The following is a 26670-nucleotide window of genomic DNA, read 5'->3' on the forward strand; positions in this document are numbered from 1 at the left end:
TTATCTCTGCTTATGTCACTTTCCTCAAGCTCCCATTCTATCCAGAACAATGAAAAAAGTCAGCTTGCCCATTTCACAATGTTCAAAAGACAATTCACAAGGATAGTGGTTTACAAGGTTCTGCATTTTGTTAAGCATAGAGGTAAGTCCTTTAGCCCCATGATACCAAGCAAAGGGTTACAAGTAGTATTATTGCAAATGAGAAGGACCCAGCTCTCTCCAAGACTTGAAAATGCTGTTGCTGATTTAATAATTTCTTCACCCCTGGAGAAATTTTCTTTTGGTTAGCAGTGACTAAGCCTGTTGTCCTCACCTCCCCATCCTACATTCACAGCAACAGATCAGCTGCATCATCACTAATTGTAAGTTGACTGTCAACTTACATTAAGAATACAAGGATGGCAGCTTATTTAAGTGCAGATAAAGAAATAACCACTTGAATTATGCATAAGCAAGCAGAATTCATCTCCAGCAAAGCAGAACATACCACTTCTTGTCTTGCTGGCTGGCTCCTGGGCTCCTTGGAAGGTTTTCTATTTCCACTAAGACTGGGGCAGAAGGAACCACTGTTAGGACAGGTAGGTTTGGTTTTGCATTCCAGCTCTTTGGAGACAGAATATAAACAAGTAAGTTACTATACACACATTAATGAAGCAATGACACATTACACATAGCAAAACACGTCATCACTTCTTAAGCATCAAGCTAAAGCAAGGCTGCTGTCTTTCCTTACTTCCACAGCACGGGATACCTACGCCTAGTCTTTTCCAGGACTGCATACTGGCACCATATACTGCTCCAAAGTTTCGCTAAGAAGCTACAGCCTGCTGTGTCCTTTTAAATTCATGCAGTAATGCTTTCCTTCTGTGATGGTAATTTTGCAGTAACAGCCAGCACCTTTGGGTTGTGAGCCTCTGGACTGCCATCTGAAATGTAAATGCTCACAAGAAAACAACTCCTTTTGCATAGAAGGCAAAAGGCTGGGCAGAATAGCAACTTATCTATCAGTAAAGACTGAGTATTTTAATGTTAAACCAAACCATAATCTCATTTCCACCAATATGACCCTTTCTGTTGCACTCTGCATTTGAAATGCACCAGAAAGAGACAGGGTCCTTCCAAACTCCAAGTCCTGTTTTTTGATACTCGGAAGGAGAATTACTTCATGCTAACATTCCTTTTCAGTGAAACAAAGTATTCTGTGTGTGAAGGGACAGGAGTCTGATTTGCCTCACACCCAGAAAACATTGAACTTTTGCTAACAATGTGTTCTTTAATTTGCAGGTGCATTTCCCTTTCAGAGGAAAAGAAATACTCTAACCAGGAATCTAGGTTGGTGCTGACGAATTGCACCCCCCTCTTTTTTTTTTTTTCCCCAAGGTTGCTTAGCATACAGAATTAATGTAGTTTGGATAATTACAACCCTCACACAAAGGTAATCTGTGTACCTATGAAAATCTGTGTCTATAATAGCATAGTTTCTATAGTACTGGAGCACACAGTGTCTTCCTTACTCCAACTAAATTAACTTTCTTGTAAATTAGTAGTCATTTCTTGGCATGTAATCTAGTAGTTAACCATCTGCAACTTTCAATTGGTCAATCACTGGATTTTAAGAATTGAGTAAAAAAAAATCCTCTATTCTGCTGCAGTACATGAAAACTGTCTTCTAAAAGAGAGTTCTTACTTGTGATCCATTAGTTTGGTGTATAACTGCATTGTTTGCAGTACTGAAAGACAAAAAAGAATTTAAATTAGAATTAGATTAACAAGGCAGAACTGCAAGGATTTTCAGAAAGAAACACCAAGTCTAACGAAGATCTTTCCAAAGTACTTTGTTCTCAAAAGAACCCTTAACAACTTCTGGTTTAGGTCAGTTGCCTCTTTCTAGGTAACCAGGGGTATCACGTTATTTTTTATTTGTTCAAGATGCAGTTTCTCTGTGATTCACCTAGTTTTCCCTCTTCCTTTCCTAAACCAGTTTTGTTTAGGAACTCTTCCTGATTGAGCAGTAAGGCAGGGCACTTTCAAAGCAAAACTAATACAGTTTTAAACACTCAGTAAAATGTGACATTGTCAAAACCTTACCTACATACTGCAGACACTACATTTGTTTCACGACTAAAGACTCTTCTGATTTGAAGTTTCACGTCAAAGTTTATCAGAAAAATTAATGAGTTTCTTCTGCATACAATCTCTAATGGACTGAATTACTGCTTCAGTCTTAAAAGCAGCCTTTCGAAATTACGTGCACAGCAGCTCAGCACAGCATTACTAATAATTTTATATTATTAAATATTTAAAATAGTTTAATTATTTTAATATTTAATTATTTAATTATTTTAATTATTAAATATTTAATATATTTAATAAATTAATATTTTGATTTAGAGTCTGGACAGTAGCTATCCAACCTGGCAAGCTGACAATCCAAACAGATTTCTGTATCTACTTCAGCAATTCTTTAGAATTATTTTACTTATATATCATCATATCAAAAGCAAACAAGCTGTTTCTTGCCTGTTTCTCAACTTTGCATCCATCTGCTCTATTGAGAGAATATGGAAGTTACCACAGATTAGTGCACATTTAACAGAAATATTAAGGAATGCCTTGTGGGTAGCGCATTCCCCTGTAATGAGTTAAAACAAAAGAACGGAACAACATACATCTTTCATGATGCATTTCAATTACCAACGCTTGAGTGTAGAGTTTCAGAAATGGCATAGATTTCTCTGAAGACTAACTTAACAGTGCCACACCTAGGTACAGATCAGAACACTGCTGTCTTATCAGCAGGAGAAACTGCAGATGAAGTTTCTCTTCCCACTCTCAGAATGACCTAGGCAGCATGAAACTCAGAGAAGGGCATGACAACACAACATGTTGACAGCACTCATTAATCAGTCACATCTTGCATGCGAGGAGCTTTAAGCACTTTAACGGCACCCAGTTTTGAAGAGTACTTTCCCGTTTTATAAAAAGAAGAGACAATACAGGAGGTCACAAAGACAGACCTCTATTAAAGTAATTGCAGTCTTGTCCTTAGACAATTCCTAGACTTTCTCCTCCCGCTCACATGAGAAACAACCTCGCTGCTACAAACATAAAACACAGGGCTGTATTACACCTTCGTTTTGAAATGTTACTTCCTTGCATTCCTTACTGAGCTCCTGACTGCCCTGATGCTTAACATCTATGAGTACCTACTTTTAAAAAACAATTTGGTTGCATTTGATCACTGCAGTGTTCACAAATTACAAGGGCAAAGGACAGAACCATAACTGAGTGACCTAGTTCCTTAACTACCAGGTAATTAATTAGAGCACAGTTTCCTGTCCTCCTTCAGGGAAGGGTTTGAAAACTGTATGATTCAGATTCACATGAGTATTTTACATTGCAACAGCAAATATGAACCTACACATGCAAAATTTAGGTATAGAAACAAAGAACCAAAAAGCCTCCCTCTTAATGCTGATTCTGAATAATTTAGGATAAAGATATAAAAAAAAATACTTCAGTATGTAAAAATAAATGCAAGCATAGTACAGAACAGAAAATCGTAGATATATTTCCAATATTTATTTTACTGTATTTTCCCTGTCTCTGACCTTCACTTGATTAAGTATTTCAGTCACACAGCCAGAGTAGGCAGATTTTGGAAAGAAGACACCCTCACACGCATTTACCCAATCTCTTTACATGGCAGCACACAGAACTATAGCTCAAAACCAGCAAGAATCATAGCTAGTCATAAAACCTCCTTTCCTGCTAGTAAGCAAGTCTGGCAAAATCTTCTATGTGACAGCAACACAGGAAGCTTTGAACCAGAGGCTTTACGTAAAGCAAACAAACACAAAACCCACAGCAAAACCACAGTTAAGAGGTTAACGCTCTCTGCATTTAACTAATATTATAACCTCCTCCTGCAGACATGTGCTTAAGTACAGGTGGCAAACATCAAAGAGAAATCTAAGTATTGGAATGCACCTTACCTTGTTTCTTCCAGTTTAGCAGCATGTGCTGCAAAAACAGAAAGTGCTAATTAAAATATATAATTAGGTTATCAGTTAAATACTGATATTATATATAAACTCTATATTATATCTAATATATTCTACATTATAAATAAAATATTATTAATAAAACGTCTAGCACTGCCTAAAAATAGGCAACTAAGAGCCAAAGTTGCATGTATCCCATGTATAATGTGTAAAATCCAAGTTCTGCATTGGAAAAAGAGAAAAAAAAAATCTGAACAGCAAACCAAAGAGTTGGATCTAAAAGGAAGTATCTGAAAGCATGCATGGAGGTCACGCTTGATCTACACAATTGGGAGTAAGAGACAAGGTATCACATGCTGTAAGGCTTTGACAGAGTTCAACTCCTAAGAACAGTGACAAAACTCCCTTGAAAAATTTCAAACTTAATTAATAAATCTCAAATATTATCATTAATATACTGCTGGTCCCTGGGCCGAGGTTTTCCATCTTCGCACAGAGGCCTACTGTGCAATGTTACTGGGTGCTTTACAAGCTGGGCAAGCTAGGATGACATGCTCTGGACAAAAGTTTTTTCTGATAAATACATGGGATCTCCCAGGTAAGTCAAAGAAAACCTAATTTTGAAAACTCAAGAAAAGGGCAACCAGCTACAGAAGAATCCCTACACAGAACCTTTGAAGGATACTATTACTTTATCCTCACAGTGGATTATACTTCCCAGAAAAGAAGGTCTTTTACCTTTCATTTGCAGTGTTCGTCTTGAGTATCTCTTGCTGGGCCTTCTTTCAAAGGATGCTGATCTCCTGGCTTTATTGGTCTTGGTTGTTTGATACTCTGTTTTCCCACTAACAATGCCACGTAAAAATATAAACCAGTAAGATAAACAGCCTGCTTTTAATGACAGAACATAGACACTGCTCATCAAAACATCGTATTTTATTTTAAATTCAGAGCTTAATAACCGATCTCAGTTTTACTAAAAATACCAATCTTAACAACTCAAAAGGCTTTTCACCAAAAAGGGAAGGAGTTCCACAAACATCCTAATCTTTCCCCTATTTTTCAAAGACAGAAGGCTGAAGCAATGACTCCTTAAAACACTAAATTGCTGAAAAAGCACATTTGTCCTTTACATATTCCTGCCATCAAAGTGCGTGCAATTTGGGAAAAATTAAAAATTCTAGGAGAGTAAAGCTAAAGGTATGTTGCCAAAGGTTATGAAGAAAGATGATAATAGGACTAAATTCCAGCATTTAGATACTCTTGTTCCCAGGCAAGTCTTTTTTCCCCAAATTTGGCCAGAGTCTGCCCTAAGGCAGTAGCAGCCTCCTGTTTTGCTGACTCCTTGGTACCATGGATCCTTCCTGAAGCAGACTTGACGTATTGCTACAGTTGCTGGAAATGGAAGCAAAGTATATGTGTACTGCCTGGGGTCACACCTCACTCCCTTCCATACGTTCTCACCAACTCTGGTGGGGCAACACATAGTATCCTGCAGACAGGTCTGGGACCTCAAGCCATTGAGAAGTCTGTCCGTGCATTGGTAGTACCTAACATGAACAGGCTTTATCTTAGGCTTCTGAAGCACTATCATCACACAGACAGGAAACTCGGGAGTCAAAAGACTTGCGATGTCCCCAGCTGTGCAAGTCAATCATCAATCCTTCTAGAGTATAGTTTTAAGAAGGGTGGACTTTCAAGATGAAGTGACCTATAAAACACAACATACTATAGATGCTATGTAAAGAACATAAACCTTGAGAAACCTTTGGTTTCCTACTGCACAGACCAGAATCACCTTAAGATATATCAGAAAAACTCACGAGGAAAATCCGTACATTTAATAAAACTAATAACATAACTCACTCAGTTTGCAATTTTCACTGATCTCTATGTCCTAGGTGAATGAATACCAGATTCTCTCCTGTTTCCACACATAATCTCAGAAAAGCAAGAGATGACAGAAGGCATGTGCTAACTGACAGGTGACACTGACCTGTATCTGAACCGGGATCCTAACCGAATGAAGCCTGATCGACTTGAGCTTTTTTGGACAGGACCTCGGAGCCGGAAGAAGGCATGATGTTCCACTGCACATTTCCACAAGTGTTTGCAGGCTTTGGGATGATCCAGTCTAAAGACAAAAGTGTGCTCCTGCTCCTTTCCCTTAAAGCACACAAAGCACACTGACAATTTACAAGGGGCTTGAATAAGTCAAAGCAAGTATGAACCTAAATTCATTCCCCTAAATGTGGTATACAGCCCTTTTGTAAACTTTCTTGCACAATGCACACTGTTCCCAATTATCTGGTCTACACTAGTTTCACAAGGTATTCCCCTTTTAAAAACAGGGTGAGAATAAAAGCAATTAAGCCTATTTATTTTATACTTAAGTCCCTTCATTCCCCTCCTCTTCCCAAGTCACAACCAAAAGTCTTGCAAGGCATGCATGTTAATTCTCAAAACTTAAAGGAGACCAGGAGTACGTAAACTAGTACTTTATAATTAAGACTGAGATGTAACCAAGCAGATACTTATCTACCTGTTCATCATCTTCAACAACTACTAGAGTGAGTTTGTTCTTCTTGAAATCAAGCCTTGTTATCTTTGGCCTGCAAGATGAGCAGAAAAAGCAGGTTACATCAAACTATCTTAGTAACTCATTGAGAGGTACACTCAATGTGCTGATCCAAGTCTTTCTACCAGATTTTCTTTTTCTGGTTTTGTGGATGTTTTAAGTTCATGCAGTAGGGCTTCATTATATTGTGGATACCAATGCATCGCTTCAAAATTTAACATTTAATTAGAAGCTTTCATAAGATGTCAGCAACTTCTAGAAAGGTAATTCTATCAGAACTTAAAATAATAATGAGTTGAACTGAAATCAAAACTGCCCCCTGCTTGCCTACTCTTCCACAAGCCCACAAAACTGAACTCAGAAAGACACAAAGGCAGGCCAAAATAATACTACTTTATTACAGAAATAAAAATCATTGCATAATATAGCACAGATCAATTCCTATGATGACTCCGTTTCACAAAATCCCAGCCAAAACAATGAAAGCATGACATGACACAAACTGCAACCATTTCTTCCCCTCTCTGCTCACCAGAAAGATACCTAGAAATGATGGTGGAGGAACAAGACACACAGATAATATTTCTGCTAAAAAGTGAGTGTTGTTCTGAGCCATTTACAAAAGTGGACTGGGTTAACCCAAAATGAATAGTTCTATGATGAAATTTTACCTCATCATCTGCCTCCTTAACTCTTTGCATACAGTTTTGAAAGACTGGATGGGAATGAAGAGAATAAAGCACTTAAAATCCACGAATTGCTGTGTACCCAGTCTGAAACATGCTAGCTAGGTTCTTCACCTTGTGCTTTATGCAATATAAAGCCCTACAAAATTTCATCACAATGCTTACAAGAAACTGTGGGGTGTTATTCAGGTACTTGACTGATAAAGAAGCACATGTTCATAAAAACCAGAGGAAGTTCTATATCCCATGAGTATATATATAGATCTGGGTTTGAGTTTATTTGTTTTTGATTAGTTCTTACTGATGGGCAGAAAGACATTTCTGCCCTTTACTAGGCACAAAGAGACATTTTCTTACTGAAAAAGCTGCCCAGATGAAATTATATGTAAAATCTGCACTAGCACTATTGCTTCTGCTTCTTTTTCAACAATAAGGCTAGTGCAAATGAAGCAAAAGAGTAAAAATTCAAAATATATCTTAACATACAATCAGAGAGCTTACCAGAAAAACAAACCAATCTTTGTGTCTCCTTCAAAGACAAGAACTCCTGTAGGTGTTAGTCCCAGGCTGTAATCATTGCCATCTCTTGCCTAATTGCCACAAAATAAAGATTATGTTCATTTTGACGCTTAGCCCTTTATCCAAATTACTCTAGTGTAATGTAGCTTATTTGACCAGTGTCACAATTAAACATATATCTGCTTATTTTATACAACAAAGCTCTTGTGTTTCAATGACCTTATGCAATGGATTTTTCTAATTCGCAACTCCTCAGTAACGCTGACTAAAATGGAAAATTAAAGTTTCTTGATTTGTTTGTGTGATAAGGACCTCCTTGTGTGGTTCTCTGCACTTCCTTCTCCATGGGAGATCTATTTTTACTTATAGTTCTTCAGCTGGTAGCTGACTGGACCCCAGCCAGTTTTAACTTAATTACTATGATTTTCACATAGCTTTTAGTCTAAATACAAACTGTAGTCCGTATTGCCACACCAATCACATATTTAACACAGAGCAGATATGCTTACTCTAAAGTTATACCTTCTAGAAAAGTATACTATAAAGTGGAATGTTGATGCAAAGCCAGATCACCTGCTACACAGTTTAGATGAGTACAATATTCCACCCCACACCTCCGAGCAAACCCAGTGTTGAAATGCACGACAAAGCTAACATTATCATTACCAAAGGTCACCATGCTGTGGTTAAACATACCTTGACTATGTGCATGTCTACACCGTACATTTCCAGCCACTTAGCTTTGTTTAAGTAGTTAGTTTCAGCCTGTGCTGGTGTTTGACCCCTGAAATAAACGTTTTGCTGTTAGGTAAGATGCCTGAAAAAGCACAGAAAGCAAAACCCAGTACATAGGAAAGAGGAAAAGAACTTCCTGCAAGTTTATGAAAAACCCCAATGCTGCTGACACTTGTTTGCTTTGAACATTAATGTCACTTTTGTAAGATTTAATCTGAAACTACTGCTGAAAAATTATTACATTTCAAGAAACTGCACCTCATCATTTAACTCAGACCTTTGAAAAACTTCAGTTTTGCACATTACATCCTCTTACAAAATATGAAAGAACCATATTGGAATTACGTTTCTGAACAGGACCAAAGAAGCATCAGCAGCATCTTAATACGTTCTCTCACAGAAAAAATCAGTGCTAACAGCTGGTTAGCATGCACTAGAAGATCTAGTACCTGCATTCCTTCCACTTCTCAAAAATGGCTAGTTCCATCTCTTCAGTCTGGGTGGGAACAAACCTGAACTCAGACACCAGTTCAGGCACATGTTCAGCAGGATCATAGTCTCCAAGTTCAGCTACAGAAGAACAGCATTGTCAAGCAGCTTTCACAATAACACATGAACTTTTGCATACTTTTGTAGTTAATCTAAAATACTAAATTTCTTTTTGTGTTGTTCCTCAACCTCCATCCTCCCAATTATTTGAAGCACCACCTTTTTTGACAGCGAAATTATGAACACTGAACAAGTAGTTGTGTTGTCTGCACAAAAGCTTTGTGTTAATTTTTACAAAGTGCTATTGATGCATTCTTTAACAGACTTCCTTGGAAGCTGTCAACATCCTTGAAACTCATCTTTTTTCTTTCTCACAGAAAGTTTTCAACATTTTATCACTTATATCTTTATTGAGATGACAGGTTAAAACAGACTTAAAATGGAATTTTACCTTAAATTATTAAAACAGAATCTCTTGAGAGCTGCAAAACTCAAAACCAGTTGTGACTCTTCATAAAACCATTCTAAAAATCAGTTTCTGGTTTTATAACTTCCCCCATCTTGATATAATTACTCTGTGTCAGGGAACAATCCTGCAGCTGTTACTTGTTGCTCTCCTTTTCATCTAAGAACATAACAAATTGCCCTACTGGGTCAGTCAAATGGCTCATCCAGTCCACTGCTGCATGCTCAATAGGGGCAATCAGAGATGCTATTTAGAGAGCATACAGAACATACTAGTCAATGGATGTGCCACATTAAAAGCACAACCCCCTTCCATAGATGCTAACAAGTCCAGCTTCTGAAGATAGACGCATGCCTAAAATGCCAAAAATCACAGTTAGAAACCTTTATAAAAATGTCCTGATTTTCATAATCTCCAAAGCATTTGCTCCTCTCACTGATTTCAAGCAGCTTCTTAGCATTCAGCTCGCGTCCAAAAATTTAGAAATAATTCTATAACTAGGTCCTTGGTGTCTGATACAGGCCAATAATTGTTATGCTTGAAAAAAGAAACTACCAATTTGTGTAGGAAAAAAACAAGTGACATCTTTGGGATGACATGGCAAAGTCAAATACGCACACATAGTATTCATATGCGCAGAAACTACATACAAACTCTAAAAATCCGTCTCTTGGATTTTTGAACACTGCAGCATATTAAGAGTCTTTTTAACCCCCCCTTTTTTTTTTTTAATGCTGACTGAAGAAGTCTGTAGTTCTATAATAATTTACTCCCACTGAAACGCCTGCCTCTGTTGAAAGGAATGCTGTCAAAGCCAGCTTAGGTTCCAGCTGATTTAAATAAAAGTACACAGCTGTCAGACAGTAAGATTAAAGCCCTGCTACAGGGACTGTGGAGAGAGGAATGAAAAGACCAGCACAAAAAGCCATGGATATATGACATAATTAGATCACTTTGTTTTTTTCCAAAAGTTATTCACTGAACCTGTATCTTAAGGCCCTAACAATGCTAATATTTTTAACTATGGAATGTAGTCTAACTGTTTTCATTCCACACAAAAGAACAGGTTAAAAAGGCAGGTACCTTTGCAGTTTAATCCCAGCTTTCTATACCTACACATGACAGAAGCCATTAGTAGCTCCTGCTGGAAGAACAAAATCTATTTTGGAAAATATCTATACAAGAAAGAATTTCAGTGACTTAGTCATGTTACCTAAGCCCTACAAAGAAAGTACAACAGTGCATTGGTTTATAAGATGAATGCTGTGTAGAGAATTTGTGCAGCATAAACGCATGGCACATCTACAAATTCTCTCTTCATCAAAGAGGACTGTACAACAGCTTTACAGCTGAGGTTCTGGGATTGTTTTGTAGACTCAGACTGGGTTGAATAAGGCCATTTAATTGTCTGATAGAGTGGGCATTTATGTCCTTCTTGGAGGATACATTTCTAAAACTTCACTTTCTTTTGTGAATTCCCCTGCTTGAAACAACAGAAAACTTCATATCCACTAAGATCACAACCCTCATCCAATGAACAGCAGACATCAACCATAAAGATCAGTGATGTACAACCTATACAAGCAATTGAAGGTCAGACCATAGCTCTCAGAGAAGCCACGGTTGCTGGAGTCTCATCTGGAATCAAAAGTTAAAGACAACTCATTCATAAGAATCTCAAGAGGGCTGAAGCTTAGTGCTGTACAGCTGAGAAATGACAGTATGTCACCTCTTGACTGAAGAAGGATCTGAAATACCAGCAAGTGCAGTTCAACCATAAATGCTCAAGTACCAGCTTGAGACATGGCACACTCACATGTTTTCTACATGTTTCTACAAATAAGCTGAAGTCAAAAGTTGGTGGGTTTCGTATGCGAGATTTTTCAATGGAGTGCAGAACCAAAAAAATTTTGTACCCAATTTGTACAACAAATAAAGCACATGGCAGAAACTACAATGAAACATAGTGAACTATGTTACTGCCTCAAAGCAATTCACAAATGCTGCAAAACTCCTATCTTGTGTGAAAGTGGACAGGTTTGCACGCAAGCACCTGAGAAAACAAGTTTAGGGCAAAGCTGTTTCTGTTCAGAACCTCTTTGCTACATTTCCTAGGGAATCGACTAATTTCCTATACATGCTCACAACAAAATTACAATCAAAAAGAGCTGTTTCACACTGGATCGCTAGCAGCTGCACAAAATCTATTTTCTGGATACAACAGGGAGAGACTAAAAGTAATAAGAGTCTACACACAAAGCTGTTCATACAACTTCATCCTTCCCCACTTGTACCTACTGACCTTGCATGTTATAAGCTGCCAGCTGGACGGCTGTGTCAAAAGGACATTCCAATCTGTTGTAAGACAAGTGCACTGTTAAACCCTTAGCAGACACTACTTAACAGACAACTCATACACCTGACAGTGAGAAACTGCAATATTTTGGGATAAGAAAATGAAAAAAGGATTAGTAGATTTTCAGCAAATTAACAAGAGAGAAGCACTACATTATTTAAGCATTCCACTGCTGTTAGTCATGCACAGAAAAGTCATATCTCAGAGAAAAAAACACCACATTACGTTACTTAGCAAAACTTATTATCCAAATGTAAGTGTAATAAATCCCATGCTAAACATACTGTAATTGCTTAAAAGGCTGTTTATCAGTAATACTTACTTTCCACTAAGAATATCCAGTTTCAGCTGCAGAACAAATAAATACCTGTAGGATTAAATAAGAAATAAATGTCATTGATTAATACTTCTAACGTGTGACTCAGCCCACAGGAGGAAGTTAGAGCCTGACAAAAACGTTTTCTACTCTTTACATAGGCTTTCAAGACTAAAGAAACTGCACTGTGATCTTTTAAGGCTTTATCAGTTGGGTTTGTATGCTTTGCACACATTTCAAATGAAGTAAACCCAAAATTAGAAGTTGTCACAAGCTAACCTGCAGTGCTGCATGGAAGAAGAAAGAGAATACCAGTCTTCTTCTTCCCCTCTCCTGATCCTACCAGGGCAAAGGACAACCTACGTCTTCCACATTTTCTTCATTATTCACAGCTATACAGATCTTGTAAGCAAATGAATGTTTTAAAGTATCTCAAAAATAGATGTTCCTAATATGGATTGCTTAGTTAAAATCTAACCCAGAAAGCTGACTGCAAAGTGACAAAAAAAACCCAAACCAAAACAAGCCTTTTCAAATGGTTTACTCTTCAGAGCCAGCTTTCCTTCACTGCCTTGTTTATTCAGTACTCTTCTTACTTAGAAACTGGGCAAATATTGAATACAAATATCCCTTTGGTGTGCAACACCAATCCTTCCTATGCAATACCCACAAAGAGTAGTCCTCTTGAGCCATCTTGGTACACAGCTTTCCTTTACCAAGACAAGCAGTTGTCACATCAGCTAAAACACCAGGCTCCGCAATGGTATCCAGTTTGAATTCTACTATAGATGAACAGAAGCCATCCACACAAAACCAAAGATGATGCTTCTGTTTTATCATGTGCCTATGGGTACTTGTACTCACATACATAGACACAAACAGATGAAGGCCATTTTCCTACAGGTCCCTTGGAAATCCACAAATACTTTGCTAAACCAAACATTATCCAAAGTCATTTCTACACTGGCCTGTATGTGAGGAATAAATTTGTTTGGTGCCGACCCTAGATACCAAAAGAATGAGCACAGGCCTCCAGTGTATAGTGTGTGTGTCCAGTCTGTGCTTATCAGCCACATAACACTTGCAAACAATTCAAGCATACTTCCTATGCTGAGGCTGTGTTACATGACCTCTGACTGGTGGCATGTGATGGAAAGACAGCAGAAAACATTAGCAAGCTGCACCTGTGGAAACTGAAAAGTAGCCCCAGCTGCACCCTCAGAAAGCCCCTGCTAGTGCTACACATAACCATGGCAGAGCTCCCCTTCCCGCTGCTTCTTTAGGGCATAAAATATCCTCGAGACAGAAGAAAGACTTGCTGCTTTCCTGTTCTGGGGGATTAGCTAAGCAGGCAGACAGGGTTTAAAAGCCCTCAGGTTTCAGTTCTGCCTGCTAAAACCTGTGTAGCAAGGTCGCACTGGCAGAACTCAAGATGAATGAAATGCTTCATAGTGGCAAAGTGAAACTTCAAAGTGAACTTTTGCCAAAGATAAACTCTAACTTGCAATTCGACACTTTTCTGCCTAAAGAGACAGGATGACTACACACAGTTGAAATTAAACGCAACTTAAGAAGAATAAAGAAAGAGGAATGATGTCTGTTCCCTTCAATGAAAATCTCTGTCCACTGTGTATAAGCTTCTTACATTAGTCACCAGAATTGCCTAATGGAAAATGGTGCATCAATTTAGTAAATATATAGATCTCTTTGTATTATAGTTCATTTATTTCATGAGAACTAGATTAGAAGCATTTACAAAAAAACAAATAAGCAAGCAGCTCTAAGGAATTCTCCAAAACATCACACAACTGTTTAGATAAATACCACAAAAGCATTTTCCGGGCCTTTCCTGGGTACAGCTCTCTCACATAAAATTCTTCTTACCTTGTTAGCTCTTCACGTAGATTGTTGGGCTCTGATGAGTAAAACTTCACACGAAAATGTAGACAATACGGTGGGCCAACTGCAAAGTAGAATTCAGTCAACATTCTTTTTTTTTTTATTACATGAAATCACATCACAAAACTTGAATGAAATCGGCTCTGTCCTACCACAACGTCTTGAGGCAGGAATTCATTTGTGACAGGGAAATGCATGAAAAACATCAGGGTGAAAGGACACTTAAATATACACACAAAACAGTTTGACACGTTACAAGTCAATCCAACATTAAGTTGATTTGTCCTGCCAAAATCTCACAAAGGCTAGGTTAATTCCTATATTTAAGGACTCTATCCATCACCAAGAAAGCTGAGCATCTTAACTCTGCCATTGGGTCTGAAGACCAAACCCCTAGGCACCCTCTTTGTCTCTGTTACACCTTCCCAGTCTGGGAAATACCCATTTCTGGTAACTCAGGCCCCTTTATTCCACAGAAGTTCAGACACATATTTAACAGACCCTTCTGTGGAACAATCACCTCTTCTGGAAACCAAAGAGTTAATTCAGCAAAAGGATGGATTAACAGTTCTTTAAAAATGTGCAGTGCTCTGCTGATTCTTGCATTTGACAGGAGGAATTTTCTCTCCCTTGGTGCTTCCAAAATCTCTGTTGCATTAACACAGCACCACAAATCCCTGAAGACTTCCTGCAGCGCAGAGCAAGGAAGCTGCTAAACAAAAACCATTCAATGTCACAGCTTACCCAAGCATGCACCACTGAAACCAGGCCACACTATAAACCCTTGCGCAGCAGGTAAGGAGACTTGGTGGACCAAACACAGATTCAGACATTCAGGACTGCCTCAAAGGATGGAGGCTCCAAGACAAGTTTTCCTATAGTCAAGGTAACGATCGATAACACTAAAATATCTTCAGCTGCCTTGACCCCATCTAAACTAGAATTAATAAGCCTATACCATGTTTAATTAAGGACATTAGACTAATGTAATATGAGCTACAGAGGGAAGAGGTCATTAAACAATCAGCAGCACCATGCTGGGTTTTTGTTCCTGGGTCTTGTCACCCCTTACAGAACACTGCTCTCTACCACCCATTTCAACTCTCTTTCCCTCCTGTATTTTCAATATGAGATCCCAGGAGAAAATGGAAAGAACACTTACTTTTTACTTGCTTTTTAATGCTTTTTGTATTGTCCAACCAGTGCTGAAAAATAAATTACTTTCACTGAATTATCAATAATCTCACAGAAAGAACAAAATAGAAACATGAAAAAACAACAAATTATGTGTTAGTGAAGACCATCTTGGAATAACAAGCAGTTCGTTAAACCAATCTAATAAAAATCTTTCACAGCTCTCTCAGCATGCATTGAAGATCCTTTCACTCAGTTTGTAATGCAAAATGTCAGTTTTGAACAACAGAGACATCCTGTTTAAAGCCAATCTTCGAAAAAGCATTATGTACTTTAAAAAAGTTATGACAAACCACTTCAATTACTAAAATTTTCATCCTGTCTAAACAAATACTTAATTCACGCGTTACTAGGTCAGCCAGTGACAATGTGCCAGAGAGGCATAAACCATAGCTGCAGACTGGCACTCAGTTGCTTGTAATGTTTACTTGGGGTGGAAGGGGAGAGTCAAAATAAATATTGCTGGCTTTCAGGCATTTTCTTTAGATGCCTTCAGTATAGTAACAGCAAAGCTGTCTATGTCCCTACATAAGGGTCAGCTGTACCTAATTCTCCAGAACCTATTTACAGGTAACATTTTAACAACTGCCACATGGGAGGACATTATTGCCTCACCTAATATTGCTAATTATAAGCTATATACTAGACGTGAAGCCAAAATAATAGTTTCACTTATATTGCATACAATAGCATGTGAAAATTAAGCTATCGATGGCAGATGGAGAGAAATAGCTGCGTATATATGCTCCACAAAATAACTGCATATACTCCCACTGCTGAAGAGTTTATACCAGAAAGGAAAGATAAAGCTGGAGAGTTAACACATGGAAGTAGGTCTCTACCACTAAGTGCTGTGCAGTGAACAGCTCCCTCCTCCAAAAGAGATGACTCAGTTAAACAGTAAACATTAGCACCATATTCAACATAAACTGCATTGACTCGACAGCCAGAGCAAGCTATCTACCATGCCCTGCATAGTTCGCAATTCCCAGGTAAAACAACCTCACTTGATCAATCCTGAACGTCACTTTGCAACTAATACAGATGAATTATTATTTAGCAACACTTCTTTGGTTAGACTATGTGCCATGAAATCCACAGTGGGCCCCATGGACGACAGAAAAGCAACAGGGTTATGAGAAAGAACCGGTATTTTCAGGTTGCAATGCCAAGTGCAAACATTCCTGCCTTCAGAGCAGCCCTGCCTTCTGCAGAGAGTGTGTTAAGTTAGCCTGTAATACACCCAGGATATGTAGTGATTGATAAACTAGCTGCAGATCAGAACAACTGAACCATCTACTGCTGCTGTGCACAGGGCTGAAAATGTTCTTATTACCTGTTAAAACAAAGTAGCTGCAGAAACATCGTTGAAACATACCTAATATATATTTAAAACAAAGCAGGAAGCTTAAGGTAGAATGAAGCATAAATATTTATATCAGCTTTGCTTATACTACCAGTGAATAGGAGTTGAGCATTTTTTGTCGCTGTTTCTTTAGGAAAATAAAATAATCTTTCCTCCTATTCCATAAACTCGCTTGCTATGAAAGACTATTTACTTACTTCTTCCTCCAGTATGAAAAAATATACAAAACAATCCACTTGCAGGCTTGCAGGTGATTTATATACAGCAATGGCAAAGAGAGCCATTTCTAGACTCCAGGACTGGCTGTGCACGTCTCTTTCATCTCCCTCCTGTTTTCTCTCATCTCCTCCACATTCCATGGGAAGGCAACTGAGAGGCCCGCGACAGGCACTGATAGCGTTTACTCTGCTTGGCTCTTACCACTGCTGCCTACAGGAGCGCTGTTTGAATGATAAGGTTGTGTGTGGAAGAAGGGAAGCAGAACTGCTTTTAAATTGGGGGGCGGGGGGGGGGGGAGCAGGAGGGGGCGGGGAGGTGGGATGCGGGGAACAACAAAAAAATCCCAAACCAAACACCACCAAACCAACACATGCATGGACACACACAGACGTCAGGAAATTTAAGATGTATTCCAAGTGATTAACATGGAATTCAAGTGGACCTGGCAAAAAGCTCATGTTTTGATGAGAGTTTGCTCAGCACAGTCTACTGCTGAAATCCAGAGATAAAGTTTGCTAAACAAAAAGCAGTACGAACAAACTGCAGAGTACTGGAAGTCCTTACAAGAAGTTTGCTGCTTCAGAAATTAAAAACAAAACAACCACCAAAAAACCCCAAACCGCAACACCCTCCCCCTCCTAAAACTCAGCAACATTTCAAGAAGGTAGGGTAAACCATTCTTTTTAGTGAGACAGAGAGGCTAAAACTGCTCCCATACTTTATGCAATGAATGAGTGCATATTCAGTGCAATGCTATACAAATAATTTTCAGCATTAAGCACTATGTTAGATAAAACTGCCACAGTAACAAACCAATGTGTTGTACAGTTCCATTAGGAAGAGCAAGTATTTGATTCTTGCAACCTGTACATTAGAATTAGAAATTTACCACCTGTTAAATCCTGAGAACCTCCTTACCAGAAACATATCTCTAGCACTGCTAAAGAAAAGCCAAATAGCCCAACAAGTTAACAAAAATCTTCATCTTTTGTGTTACTGGACATGTTGCACTGTTCACTGTCAGCCTGAAATGAAGTTACCAATTAACAACAGCTTGTTCCCTTGTCTGCTAGACTAAGTCTGATACATAGTGGACAGTGTTGCAAGGAACTACTTCTGCCACCTCCTGCCTCTTACTTGTGGGAGGTGCTGGGGAGGATCTATTCCTAACCGTCAGACTAGCAATGAACAGAGAAAATATATGAAAATAAGTCTTCCAATCCACGAACTGTTTCAAGAACTGCTCTAAAGAGGCTAGTATTTGAATTCTGAAATCCAAAATGTCAGGAAGAGTTTGTATTATACTTTGGTTTCCGCACTCCCCAGTATATCACAAACTCAAACACCTAACTACTTATCACTTCAGCAGCTCAAGAGAAGGAAACAAAGCTCTACTTCAGTTGTTCAAAATTAATCTATTGAAAACTCATTTGTAGTTAAAACAAGTGAGGCATCTCTCAAACTTTTGTTTAACTATGTGTTACTAGTTTGCCAGTGTGTATCATCACATAATAAGGCAACATACTTAAATTTAAACTGGGTAGCAGAAAGATTATCTCCTTCAGAGCCAGTGGACAATCTTGTCCACATTAAGGGACTGAATTCCTACACTGTTTATTTAACAGGTCTCCTGAATAATCTTTGACAAGTCACTTGATTAGAGTCTCTCTTGGTTTCCAGCTGCAGACTGGGTTTCTCCTAGAATGTGCCAGCTCCTCTTTGCAAGGGTGGCTGACATTACAACAGTTCTTCACTTCTTAAAGCAATTATCTCTGGTTGGTGCATTCAGCCTTCCTGGCAAAATGCTACCTTTTCTGCTTCATTATGCAGAATATATCATTAAAGTCCAGCTTAAACAAATTGTTATCTCTACTCTGCCTCTTTTCAATCACACAGTTAAGAAAAGGAAGTAAATTAAGTTTGAAATCTCCTGTACCTGGTAGATAGTGCAGTATCAAATACTCAATCAGGTGCTGTCTGGACTGGAAGTAGAATTTGCTGGACAAAACCAAGCCATAAGCAATTGCCAAGTCAGAAAATATTAACTCTTTATTTCCTCAATTCAAGATGGAATGATGTTATTTGCTAACAAAACAGTAAGACAAAAAAGTCTACCATACAGTTTCACCAGTTATAACACTGTGCTCTTATGGGATCCTAGAGGCATGTGGAAATACTTCAGAGGCCACATGGCAGAAATTCAGTAGAATACCTAACTTAAACATACAGATTATTTTTTTCCTAAAGTAAAAAGATAAATGCAATGGAGTGATTCACTATCAATAATCAACATCCTAAACTGCACATGCTTAACACAGTTAACATGATTTTTATAAATATAAAACGGTCTGCAATGGGTGTTCTCTGATTTCTGTCGGTAGGAGATATTCATGGTTCTGGATGACATCCATCTGTTAGTGCAATGCTCTTTTTCTCTTTCGTGTTAAACATCTCTTGTTCTGCAAGAGGTTTAAGACCACTTTCACTACTGGGAACTGCAGCCGAGCAGCAGCTAATCCCACTAGCCATAAATTCTGCTTCAGATGCTGAAGCCAAATTATTCTATCCAAACAGAATGTTCTCTACAGTTACAAGGTAAGCATAAAAGCTCAATCACAGTAATTCTGAAAAGAAGCTATCAGGTTATAAAAGTGTGATTTAGGGTGGGTATAACTGTGTCCAAAGCTATCAGCTTCTTTCAAAGATTCAAGCTTGGGGAGGTTTTTTGCCATCATACAAAGCAGTAGCAGTTAAGAGGTCACCTTCAAATTGTTCTGGACATCAACCCACAGAAGTAAAGGAATATACACCATTGCCTCTAATAGCACATTGCCTCTAATTTTGTATGCTGACCTCAAACAGTTCAGGTATTTATCTCAGCAGCAACTGTCTGTACATCCACTCTGCCATTCTAATAATGGAATAATTCTGTTTCAAGTGGACTTGAAACATCCATCATCCATCTAACATATAAGTAACAAGGTCATACCTCTAAGAAATAACTGACTGACATACACAGTATGAAAACTCAGATCTCATTATACTTGGGGATGTTGTAGTAAGTGAATACATGTTTAAGTTACAGGGATGCAGGACAGAGATAAAAATGCACTCCTTGTCTAACACCTCACTCAAATTGTAGCTGTCCTTGTAGGCAGGAAGAAAAGCAGCTGTCCTTGTACTTGGCAAGAAGTATCTATATAGAATTGCACAGCCCGTAAGTGGAAAGAACTGTGGTTGCTTTTGACAAATAAGGCTCTGATGTTTTCAAAAGCAGTCACATTTTCACAAACACATGATGAACTCCAAAAACAAACTCAAGCTTGCAAGAATGCTCTACTAAAACTGTCTGATACATACAAACACACCTATATTCTCTCAAAAATTTCTAATTGCAGGTCTAAGTCACAACTGATTTGAGCAAATCAAAGGCATACCCTTCTTGCCAAGATTATTTCCCAAACAGACATTAACAAATAAACTTTTGCTGAGGAGAAAGTTTATAGCATTGGCAAAGGAAAACTTTCTCCACTCTGCAGAACAATAAAGGGCTAAGCACACACTCTAGTTTTGCCCCTTCCTCTCCGCATCAGCAGCATCAAGAATTTTTACATGCCGCATCAGGCTCTGAGACAGCCTCACTAATGGCAACAGGAGGTGTGACAGTTAGCAAGTGAAAGACAAGAAAGGAAGAGACAGCAGTGCTGTAAGGTGTTAAGAGTGCTTGAGGTGGAATTAAACTTGGAGTCACAAACTAACACACCACAGAGCTTCCACACAAAGCCTTAAATCAAAAAAGGCAGCTTTCTTATACTGCTTTTGTCAATATTAAGATTTCAGGTTTAGAGTGTTGCTTAAGATAAATAAACTAATAAACAAAGCATTGCTACTTACCGCCACTTGTGCAGAATCCATGAACCTTAATCCAAAATAGTCACTTTCTATAAGGTCCAGATGGTACATGATTTGTTCAAACAAGAGCTGGCCTTTGGCTTTTTTCTGAAAATATAAAAGGATTTAGTACTTAGCAGGCAGATTTATTGTGGCATTTACCTTCTTCTCAGTATACTTTATATCGTAATTCCAAAAGTAAGAGAATCCCAAAATTAAGCTTCTGAAAATATGTGGAACTTGGTTTTTTCTTTCCTATTTTCTGATAATTGTTTTGCTTAAAGGCCAATGTACACCCCCCACAAGAAGCATATCCTTAAAGGACTCATATAGTCCTTTTCTTTTGAAAAATGTCAACACTGACTTGAACACCACAATGTTAAACTGGCATTTTATCATTGTCTCTTAGGCTTTCTTTACTCAATAAAATTCAACAGAACTGGAAATAACAGCAGTACTGTAATAACTACTGTAACTGTAATAATTACAAGTAAGTAACTGCAATAATTAAAGCACTGGAAAATTTTCAGAATAAAGTACAGCAAATTGTTTATGAATTTACTACTGGCTGATATCAAGGCAATTCACCAGTTTAGAAGCAGGTAGCAAAGCATACTGAATTAGGATATAGCATTCCATTAGCAAGGGCTTTTAACAACCACCAGGAAAGAGTCTGGGCCAAGCACCTTTAACAAATAGTACTTAGATAACACGTTCACAAAAGTATGTTCATAAAACTCGCTTGAGGGTGCAAAAAGTCACCACATATGCTTATATATAACTTATGACAAAAAAATTTGCTCTCACCCCAAGTAAACATCATTTTTACAGTGATGATGTAAAAAATTAAACAGCTGTTTTTAAAGACCAGGCAGGTAAATAGCACTGGTCAATTTCTACACAACACATATTTTTTCATGCTATGAAGTCTATAAAGGATTTACTATAAAGATAATACACTGAAAGAAAAGATTAACAGTAATACCCAAGATGACTAAATGTAATAAAAATACATTAATAATTTAGTAGGCCAGGGTACAAGTCACAGTGTTGAAAAGAACCCTGAACCTGGGTCAGGACAATCCTAACCACAAATACAGGCTGGCAGAGCCTGGATTGAGAGCAGCCCTGAGAAGAAGGACTTGGAGTGCTGGTTAACAAGAAGCTCAACATGACCTAGCAATGTGACCCTGCAGCCCAGAACGCCAAGCATATACTGAACTGCATTAAAACAAGTGGAACCAACAGGCTGACGGAGGTCTCTCTCTCTACTTCACTCTCGTGAGACCCCACCTGCAGTACTGAACCCAGTTCTGGGGCCACCCCAAAATAAGGAGGATGTGGGCCTGATCATGCAAGTCTAGAGGAGAGCCACAAAGATGCTCCAAGGGTTGGAGCACCTCTCCTGTGAAAACAGGCTGAGAGTGCTGGGCTTGTTCAGCCTGGAGAACAGAAGGCTCCAGGGAGACCTCATAGCAGTTTCCAGTACCTAAAGGAGGCCTACAGGAAAGCTGGGGAGGGACTTTTTACAAGAACGTGCAGTGACAGGACATGGGGAATGACTTTAAGCTAACAGGGGAGATTTAGATTAGATATTAGAAAGAAGTTCACCGTGAGAGTGGTGAGGCACTGCCACAGGCTGCCCAGAGAAGCTGTGGCTGCCCGATCCCTGGAAGAGTTCAAGGCCAGGTTGGACAGGGCTTTGAGCAACCTGATCTAGTGGAAGGTGTCCCTGCCCATGGCAGGGGGGGTGGAACTGATATTTAAGGTCCCTTCCAACACAAACCATTCTATGATTCTATAAATGCAAAGGAAATGCAGAAAGGATTTATGCTCACTCTGAAAGCTATTAAGGATTTCTCTATTTCCATAATGCTATCATCTTGCAATTTTCATCTTAATACATATATATTCACAACTTGAGAAAGGGGCTAACTTTCTAGGCTGCTAATTTACAAAATCAGTGCATCTTTCAAAATTCTGGGCTAGCCAGAATACTTGTCCTCAGAAAAAAATGTTTTAGTCACCAATATCCACGTAAGTAGCATGCAGATTTTTTGCCACCTTCCTCTAACCTAATCTTCAAATACTTTATATTCAACTTTGCAATCATAATCATTGGTTTACTCGATGCATTACTTAAATCCAACATGACATTTCACAGCTCAAAGCAAAATCTCAGAGGAGTCTGCAAACTGAACCTGCCTAAGCAAGTTCTCCCACTAATTTCCAAATATTGGGGAAGTAGGGGGGATGAAAGGCAATTAGACCAGAGGGAACTCCACACAGTATCTACAATATGCTGTATAATAAAAATGCCAAGATGTAGAACTTGCAAAATTCAATCAGGGCAAGTTATTCCTGTTGACTTCAAGAAAAGTTATTCTTGGGCAATATGTTTATTAACCAGCAAAACTCCCCTAACAGAAGGCTTAAGTCAAATTGCCTACATATAAATCCACACATTTCTTCCACTATCTGAGACTATAGTCTTTTTCTTTAAAGAGCAAGGCACTGAACTGTTGATATTCTCTCTCAGCACTGGATATCTCCTGCTTAAACAGTAAGACATAGTAACGCAAGTGAAATAAATTCAGTATTTGCAACAGCAAACTAGAAAAGCATTTTATTTTGCATGAAGCTTTCTTTAGCTTGTCTAAAACTAGATGAAAATGTCCCCTTATTGGACAGCACATTTTAGATCCTTTCCTATTTCTCAAGTCATCTTTTAAAGCTGCAATTAACCAGTTATCTCAGCCACATTCCTTCCAAGGGACAGGCAATGGAGCACTTTAACTTGAGCCTGGAACTACTACACATACTACTTCAAACTACCAACAACCAACGCTTACTATTGCTCCAAATTCTGCAAGTGTTACATTTCATTTCAGAGCGTGTTCGCCATTTCGGTAATCTCAGCAAAGGACTTAAAGATTAAGGAGACTCAGAATGACTCATGTCGAAGAAAGTCCCTGAAGAATAGCACTGGAGTGGCTGTGGAAAGATCTGCAAAGCTACAGCTCTGTTTCTGATTTACATCACCAGGGCTGTCAACATGGAATTAATTAAGCAGTACTTTGCATAAGACCATCAATGGCTGTATTTGGTGTGAGTCAGCAAAAATGTCACATGTGATTTAGCGTTAAATCAAAATTCTTTTTTAAAGCCTTACTAAAGACCTTGCTTATTTAAACAAATGGCAACCAAAAAAAATACAGCTTTAGAACCAGTCAATTTTTATGAATCAATTTCTTTGTGATCTGAAGTGTTTTCAAAAGCCATAGCAAAGGTCCTCTTTTATTACATTTTCTGATAGCAAATTACCCTTTCTAATGGCAACATTCAATTTAAATGACATTTTTACCCTGCTGCTACTCCATGCTTTCCCCCCCCCCCCCCCAGCCTTTGTTTTCTTTGCAGCAGAGCTCAGGTTACTCTCAAAGGACAAATATTTTTGAGGTGCTTAATGGTTACGGATGAACTATTAACGACTTCACTAAGAAGCAGTCCAGCCAGTGGCTGGTCCTCCCTTCAGGGCACAAATTAAACTCCTCATTCTGTAAAACCTGACTACTCGATTTACACAGTTTGCAGTACTCTGCAGGAAGCAACAGTAAATGTCTCACAGCAGAAGAATCAACAGCTGAACTTGGAGACTTAAATAAAAATATATCATTTACATAGGGCAGGTAATCTACGTGGTTTTGCCACACTTTAATGAGATAAAAGCATCTGTTGATCACTTTGGCATGAATCCCCACCCGCCTCCCTGGAATGGCAGGGATGCTCCCAACTATGTACTAATGACATCTCATGCTGCTCACAGTAACTGCAGTTGCTGTCTGAGTAGGTGTTACGAAGGCTGGATTTAACCCCAGTAGCTCAGCAGCAGCAAGGCTGGTAAAGCCAGCTTTGGTGTTCACCTCAGCAGGCTGGTTTGTCCCTTCATCTCCAGGATAAAGTGATACGGAGACATTCAGCTTGGCTCAGGCATCTCAGTCACTGCTTAAAACTAGAAAAGCCACGTTTATATCCTCTTCTCATGGTTTTAGAGGTGAAGTTTATTTTAAAAGAAAATAAAAATTTATTTTGTTTAGATGAATAGGCTGTACCTTCATTATTACCCCTTGCGTCTTTGCAGTTGTACTTTTCTCTCAGAAGACTTCTTCAATTAATTATGTTAATATTGCTTCTTAACAGTAACTAACAGGAGCTACTGCCTTCAGGAGCTACTGCCTTCAGGAGCTACTGAAAGGCAAAAACCTCCCTTCCTTTTTTTTGTCCACTCATTAGGAGCGTTACCACTCATACTCACACCAGTTTCCTCAGAAAGACCTGATTTAAACCCGGAGAAGCTAGGGACCGCTTTTCAGGATTTACAGCTACCCAGTTGCTAGGATGTCACCTAGGCACGTTTGCAGGCAACGGCACTGCAACAGCAGCAGATGAGCCTGTCCATATTTCTTTTATGAGGTTAATCCCCCTTTTCCCAAACAAAACATTTTGAAAAAATACGAGGAAACTCCAAGTGTGAGCTTTAAAGTAAAAAGATTTCAGCGCAATATAATGAATACAGTATCTGTAGTTAACACCATTAAGGTCTGCTGGAGAACAGGAGGGTTAAACCCCCTTATCTTTACAAAGGCAGTGTTAGAAGTACACATTATTTGCATCACCCTGATCTTCTTATGGCTTTAAGTACTGACCTACAAATGGAGCTGCTCCTCTCCTCAAACTCCAAGCATCAATCTTTCAAATAACTTTTCCAAACTCCCCAATTTTCTCCTTCATCTACAGATGCCACTGGCAGTAAAATACCAGTTCTGCTTCTCTCTCTAGTTTATGCCCAACCTTTGACAACATGGCACCGTATATTTGTGCACTGAGTAAAATACCCTGCAGGCTGGAAGGCTGCAGAGTAATTTCTACCTTCAGAGCTTGTCAATTCTTCCATTTACTCATTCTCTCCCAAATACTGGAAGATAAGCATTTGGGATTAAGGATTTTGTTCTATTATTCTCTGGAGAAAGAAAAAGGCATCTCCCAGAAATTTTCATTAAAAATTTATTTCAATACCTGTCATAAATGTACATTTATTAGAATACTATATAGAAGGATTGTAATGTACTGTGCTCAGGCTCACTGACCTTATGCATAAAACCCCAAAAATATGAAACATTCATACTTGACAGTTTCTTTTGCCAGAAGTCTCTCGTTTTTCCTCTCCCAGAAAGTTTATATCTTCTAGTCACACATTTGATTTAATCCATTTCTGAATCTACCTCCTAATGTTCTTTCTAATACAGAATGTATCCATATGGTTTGCCCAGAATTAAAGTTTAGAGACTGAATACCTCCTCCCAGTATATTCTCAAACATTTCAGTATCATTTGGTGTTCCACCTGCAGGTTTCTCAGGAGCATTCTGGTTATGAACATACAAGAGTCATGGTCTTTGCCTGAGGTCTTTACAGGGGCAGATCAGCAGGAAGGCAGGGCTTCAGGCAAAATTCTGTTACACTGAGAGTTAAGAATGCCAAATCTTCGGGCAACTAAACCAGCCTGCAGCACCATCCTCAGAAACACTCAGCACCACACTGCAGATGAAACAAATTACTCTGACAGTAGTCACAGACTCGTTTCCAGCTGCTCCCTTCCTCCCTTTCCAGCTGTGCCAGGGCAGCCTGCATCGCAACAAACCTGAAATGCCCACCTGCAGTCAAAGTGACGGGACTCCCAGCACAGCAGTCTGTAATTCTGCTGCTTCTCGGAAGTGCTGAAGCAACTCAGCATGAACTGTCTTACACTCAATCTCAATATACAGTTAAATCTGGCAGCTCAGAAAGCACCACATCACTCTGTGCTACAACCATGCCCATCTACACCACACAGACAGAACCTCTGCTTTGTAACTCAGCTCTGGATTGATTTTTTCCAGTTTCAGTCCCCTAAA

The 26670-nt window shown here is 38.8% G+C and overlaps 1 protein-coding gene across 7 annotated transcripts in view; it reads right to left on the reverse strand.

The window, feature by feature from the left end:
• Positions 1-26670, reverse strand: part of EPB41L5 (erythrocyte membrane protein band 4.1 like 5) — a 58052-nt gene that overhangs the window by 25017 nt on the left and 6365 nt on the right. For all 7 annotated transcript variants that reach the window (XR_010610863.1, XM_065671483.1, XM_065671480.1 and 4 more), the window contains exons 3-16: positions 20722-20826; positions 15211-15253; positions 14034-14112; positions 12156-12200; positions 11780-11832; positions 8972-9092; positions 8484-8571; positions 7770-7858; positions 6547-6616; positions 6001-6170; positions 4743-4849; positions 3996-4023; positions 1688-1730; positions 488-603 (exon numbers count right to left, since the gene is read on the reverse strand). Coding sequence is in view for 6 of the 7 variants with exons in the window: in XM_065671483.1 (XP_065527555.1) it covers positions 488-603; positions 1688-1730; positions 3996-4023; positions 4743-4849; positions 6001-6170; positions 6547-6616; positions 7770-7858; positions 8484-8571; positions 8972-9092; positions 11780-11832; positions 12156-12200; positions 14034-14112; positions 15211-15253; positions 20722-20826 (1157 nt within the window). In the remaining variant the exon portion in view is untranslated. The remainder of the gene's footprint in view (positions 1-487; positions 604-1687; positions 1731-3995; positions 4024-4742; positions 4850-6000; positions 6171-6546; positions 6617-7769; positions 7859-8483; positions 8572-8971; positions 9093-11779; positions 11833-12155; positions 12201-14033; positions 14113-15210; positions 15254-20721; positions 20827-26670) is intronic.

The sequence above is a fragment of the Lathamus discolor genome, chromosome 3 (genome assembly GCF_037157495.1).
Source record: "Lathamus discolor isolate bLatDis1 chromosome 3, bLatDis1.hap1, whole genome shotgun sequence".
NCBI classification, from domain to species: domain Eukaryota; kingdom Metazoa; phylum Chordata; class Aves; order Psittaciformes; family Psittacidae; genus Lathamus; species Lathamus discolor.